Source organism: Thermobia domestica, chromosome 4, assembly GCF_964235325.1.
Source record: "Thermobia domestica chromosome 4, izTheDome1.hap1.1, whole genome shotgun sequence".
NCBI classification, from domain to species: Eukaryota; Metazoa; Arthropoda; class Insecta; order Zygentoma; family Lepismatidae; genus Thermobia; species Thermobia domestica.
In genome coordinates this window covers 233,535,793-233,541,842 of record NC_137457.1, presented here as the reverse complement: position 1 = coordinate 233,541,842, position 6,050 = coordinate 233,535,793, and the positions used below count along the sequence as shown (strand labels likewise).

General features: G+C 36.3%; 1 protein-coding gene across 1 annotated transcript; it reads left to right on the top strand.

Moving 5' to 3' along the window:
• Positions 1-4,277: 4,277 nt before the first annotated feature.
• On the top strand, positions 4,278-5,204 carry LOC145683058 (general transcription factor II-I repeat domain-containing protein 2A-like). The gene has a single exon (XM_081754419.1). It carries the CDS (start codon positions 4,278-4,280, stop codon positions 5,202-5,204), a length of 927 nt encoding a protein of 308 aa, XP_081610545.1.
• Positions 5,205-6,050: the final 846 nt, after the last annotated feature.

Below are 6,050 nucleotides of genomic sequence, written 5' to 3'. Positions count from 1 at the left end.
ATATAATTTTTAAAATGATTTGCTTTCTAAAAGATGAGAATGTATGAGTATATTACCTAATATTTATTATTCATTAACCTTTTCAAAACATATGTGAAATAGGTTTACAACAGTATTTCAATAATAAAAGTTTACACCAGTATTTCAGTAATAAAAGTTTACAATTAACAATTGTCACTGTTCATCACACTCTACCTCAAATAATACATAGTCATACAATAAGAATAAAACAAAGGAATACAAAATGTTCAACTATTTCAAAGGGATAGAGAATGTCCTGGAAATGTTTAACTGGTACTATTTCAATTCACGCAATTTTTTATTACCGTCACACAGTTCCGTCTCGCGGGAAATAGAATGGGTAAAATTTTTTAAGCTACAAATAATTGGAGGTACAAGTATATCTTACGCTGACATTCTCTTTCATCTCATTAAGTCAAATGTGAAGAGACTTCATGCCGGGGGAGGATAGGTTCACCTACTCCTAAATGGGTGAGTTGTGTAAGTCATTGGTTCCGATAGTGCAGTGTAATACCTCAGCCCTGATTTGAGGTAGTCATGGATGAAACTGAAACCCCTTAAACTATTGCCTGTTAAATTAGTATAACTAACTCAACTAGGAATGTATTCAAGCGTGAGGACGTTTACTATTAAAATAAGAATCACTTCATAAATCCTAACTTTGATGCATATCTTTCGTGACTCCATGGACTGATCACTGGATTCAGCATCCTCAAATTAGTATAAAAAGTTTAAACAGAAATTTATCCACACTACTGGTGATATAAACGTTAGTTCTTTAGAATTAAATGAAGGGCCAAATTCGGATCTACTAAAATTAAGAGGTGTCAGACTCTGTATTTATATCTACCAATAAAATTCTTCATTATCATGGACATCTGCCATCACTTGCTACAAATTTAAAAGTTTCCATACTCCAGTATCGTAGCCAGAAACTCATCAAGGGAGCTGACATAATAAACAACAAGGTGTGTGTGGCTTGAAAAACCCCTGTGGCTGGCCAGCAGTATGGGTTTGCGTAGACCAGCATCTACACAAGAGAATTTATTAATTAACCAAAATACTCCTAATTGGTCTACAAAGTTTATGCAAATCACCAACTATAACTCGAGCCTCGAAGTTATAAACTGAAACAGGAACTCAGTTAAAAACCAATCTGAAGATCTTAGTTTTACAAGGTAACGTTGGCCTAGGTCAAAACAAAATTTTAACAAAAGGATGGAGTTCGTTATCTCGACAAAAACTTAATAGTTACCAACCCTTTGGGATATCACTTGAGAACAAAAACTCAGAAGTACAGTTCCTTGCAGTAAGCCTGCAGTTTATTGGTCCTACTAATATTACAAGTTTACGAGCCGGGGCTTTGAGTGTAACTAAGTGTCTATAGAAAATGTTTGTAAAACTTACGTGGCACGTTTCCATCTCTAAATACTTTCACAGCAAAAACTCACAAAATAAAACGAAACTTCACTAGACTGGGACGGCACGAGTCAGTCCTAGTAGAAGGTTTGGATATACAGGTATACCTATTTGAACTACCGGTGTGTTTAAGGTAGCTAGGCAATAAACCTAGAGTATCTAAAAAGCATCATATAGGGGAGTTACCAGAGAAAGTTTAGGTGTACAGGTGTAACAATTTGATCTACCGGTGTGTTTAAGCTAGCTAGGCAATAAACCTAGTGTCTAACTAAACACTTCAAATAGGGGAGTGGCAGAACTTCGACCGTCAATTTCCTTAGGTCGCCAGCAGTTTCTGGGTGCACAGGTCCGGGCTGTAGCTAATCTTCAGCAGATTGCAGTCAGAAGGAAGCAGACTGACCGTCAGTTTCCTAAGCCAACCAGCGATTATGGACAGACTCCTGGCTGTGGTCAAGTTTTCAGAAACAGATTGCCAAGTTAGCCAATGGGAAAGGTATGGATAGTAACCAAGAGAGTAAGGAGGGCTCGCGGGGAAGTCAGCAGAGTAGAGGCAGAGTGACGGCAAGGATTAGTGGGATTCACTCGGAGTTTCTGCACTAAGTCGTACCTAAGACATTGCGGACTGCGTCTAGATAGCACGACTTTGAGGGGCCAGAAACAGGGGACCAAGTCCGCAGAACGAGCCAAAATCACGAGTTGTTAAAGGGCTCGTTGGGCTGTGCTGTTGGCACCAATTTACGTGTCGGGCGTATAGGAGAACGTGTGCAGACATTGCACTAGGACCGTTAAGTCAAAGGTTAGACATGCGCATTAGTCTGAAAGTTCCCTGGGGAGGAACCAAATAGTGGCCAGCAGGAAGCTGATTGGTTTGCGCATGACACTAAGGGCAAAGTCAAACTCAGAAAAGTTCTCCGTGTGCAGAGAGAGTAGCAATTGGAACACGTCATGCTGATAATAGAATTTAACATCAAGATTGGTTTACAACAAAGTGCCTGGACGGCTCTAAATGAGAAGAGATTGTGTTTTTTCTTGTATGTACGTGTATTCTGTACTCCATATATTTGTATGTGTTGCCCCAAACTCTGGCACAGTGCTTTACATCGAAATGTACAATAATCATACATAGCATCATTTGAAAGTATTAAACATGAAATTTTTATATATGTTGGTAGCAAGGATCTTCTTCCTACAATTTATCTTTAAAACACATTGTTAAACATATATATAACATCTGCAGTTTGAAGACAGAAAAGATTCTTCTTTTTAGAAGCAAAAACGAAAAGATTTAAACAGGCACGTTATATGGACTTCTATTAAAGTCTTATACCATTAATAATAATAATAAACTTTATTTTTACGTGCTAAGAACTGCAAAAATACAGCACTTTGTTTTATTCTACATAATTTTTCAATATATGTATATAGTACAAGTGATAAAATTATGATTACATCTATAACAGAGCTGTGGAAATGGCGGCCAGCCAAACCATTTTCTGCGGCCCGCAAAGCTGTCACAATTTATAAATGTTATTACTGATAATATTTTCATTTACACTTATTCATGCTTTTCATGTTTCCACTCTTGTTTCGAAATAAGGCATCCATTCAGCGATTCTGTACATTTAAAAGACACGGGCATCCGCGGCAACCCTGGAGTCGGTAATGCAACTAGAACAAGGCATCGTTGCTGAAGCGACGATTACTTCAATAAACCAAATCAAACCAATACCTCTGGTCTAGCTTTGTAAAGCAGACCGTTTCTTCCTCGAACTCTGCCTAGGAACCATAGTGTGCAAGGAATACGCCACTTCCTGTCCTTAACACACACACACAAACTGATTTTAGAGTGAAACGAAGATGGTATTGTTGAACGTCAAGCTAAACTCCCCCCTCCTGTCCTATTTTATAGTCAGGAAAGATCAGAGCTCAATTTACCGTGTGGTGTGATGCTTGTAGTGACAACAATACTGCAGTCTGTCCTATAACGTTTTTTAAGTTTTGGAACTATGTCCGTTTTTATTCTTTATTTTAATTCTTTTTTAAGTAGTCTTCGGGTTTCTAGCACTCGTCATTTCAGAGATTGATTGACCTTTGAAGTGAAGTGTTGATTGTGCAAGTGTTTGTTTTATTTTGATTTTGTTGCATTGGAGAAATGAGTGGAAGAAAACGTAAAATACGTAAATTACTATTTCATAACAAATCACATGGGAAAGTTTTAATGTTTAATATGCATGCAGATTGTGTCTGTGCCTAAAGAATACAATGTGAAGAGACATTATTCAACTATGCATGAAAATAAATTCAATAAACATGGAGGTGAGGCTCGAAAAGTGTTGATAGAATATTTGAAGAAAAAATTGAAGCATCAAACAGGTACGTTTAGTAAAGTAAATACAATTTAAACCTGTGCATGCTTCATATGCAGTTTCTCTGGAGCTTGCTAAATCCAAAAAGCCTTTCAGTGACAGAATTATAATGAAGAAATGCGCTGTAGAAATGACAAAGGCCTTTGGTGACATAAAATTAGCGAATCACTTCGAATCTGTACCGCTTTCTCATTAGACTGTACAGAGAAGAGTATTAGAAATGGATGACCAAGTGAAAAAAAAAAAACATTTCAAACGAAATCGAGAAGTATCGTTTCTTCTCTTTGTGCCTTGATGAAAGTACCGATCACATGGATTTAAGCCAGCTTCTGATTTTTACACGAACAACACAGGAAGATTTTTCGAGTAAAGAGAAGTTGTTAAACGTGTGTCCTCTTCGCGGTACCGCAAAGGGAAGGGGCGTTTTTGAAGCAATTAAAAATTCTGTAGAAAAATTTGGGAGTTTTGAAAATGTTCATCAATTGTCAGCGGTGTCATCAATTTTCAGTGTCATCAATTGCACCAACTTCAGATGGTGCACCAGCGATGGTAGGGGAGAAGTCTGGACTAGTAGGCCTTTTAAGAGAAAATGGTATAAATTGCCCTGCATTTCATTGTGTTATTCATCATGAAGCTCTTTGTGGCAAATCATTAAAACAAGACGAAGTCAACAAAAAGATTGTTAAAACTCTCAACATAATAAGAGGTGGTAATAGAGCTCTTTTACATCGCCAGTTTCATCAATTTTTAGAAGACGTGGAATTGGAGTATGGAGACCTACTTCTTTATAATCACGTGAGATGGTTAAGTGCAGGAAATTGTCTTAAAAATTTTTTTGAACTGAGGAAAGAAATCCCTGATATACTTAGTCCGTTCGTTCCATCAGACGCCACATGCCTAGAAGAGGAGCTTCGAAGTGCTGACTTTCTTCAACATTTGGCATTTCTGGCAGATATTACAGGGCATCTAAATGAACTGAACAAAAAACTACAGGAAAAAGGTCAATTAGTTTCTGATCTAATGGGGCACGTCAATGGATTCCGAAACAAACTGAAGCTTTTTCATTGTGCTTTTGGAAAAAATAATTTAGCACATTTTCCAACTTGCAATCGTCCGACATTAGATTTTGAAAAAGAGGTATTTGATTTTTCTGAGTTCTATAGAGACATCAAGAGTATCATGAATGAATTCAATGCAAGATTCTTAGATTTTCACAAACTGAAAAATGACATAGCATTATTTACAAATCCATTGACAACGGACATCGAAGAACAACCTCAAAACTTACAGCTCGAACTTCGTGAGCTTCAGGCTGACCCATTCTTTCATACAAGGACAGAGAAAGGAGTAGATTTTTCCAGGCTTTCGCCAACTTTTGTGAGTTTGGTCGGAAAATAGTGTCAATGTTTGGTAGTACTTATTTGTGTGAAAGTGTATTTTCCACCATGAAAATTGTGAAGAATCACTTCAGAAGCTGCCTTGGAAATTCTTCTCTTTTACATTTTCTGCGACTCGCTACAACAGGAATAAATGTAGATATCCCAGCCCTTGCAAACGCTGCTAGTTATCCTCATTTGTCATGTTGAATAGGTATGTAATATTTCAAATATATTTTTCTTTTGTAGTGTAATAACAACAGTGTAGTGTAGTACAGATGGTTATGGCCCTCAGGTCCATTGTAATTGGACACCACTGATCTATAACATAAATTATTAATAATAAAAACACTGATAGTCTACTGTACGTCAATTATTAAAACAAAGAAGTGTCAAAAATCAATCTAAATCACATGGAAATTTTCCACGTGCTAATATTAAATCAACATTTCTAACTTTTGTGTATATAACATTTTTAACATTAAGCGTATTTTCATTAATAAATCCAAAAATGTGTTGCAATCCTGGTGTAATACTAATCATACATTGATCTTCTAATTTCAAAGAATATTTAATAACAATTTGATTTTTATTTTGTAAATAGTGTAACATACGAATATTTTCAGGAATAAGTGGTAGAATAGATTCAACTGATGAATAATATCCCTGTGTTATTGGAACATGGTTACGTTCAACTTTATCATTGATAACACTATTAATTATAATTTCTTCATTTTCACCAACATTGTAAAAACTCCACGGAATATTAATTTGTGTTAATGCAACACCCCATTCCCCATCACTTAAATCAATAGGTTGTGCCAATTTAACTCGAAATGATGATTTGGTATTATTATCAAAAAGATTG

Bases quoted from the DNA above. Each gene is read 5' to 3' on its own strand.
- LOC145683058 (XM_081754419.1), top strand. From the start codon at position 4,278: ATGTTCATCAATTGTCAGCGGTGTCATCAATTTTCAGTGTCATCAATT.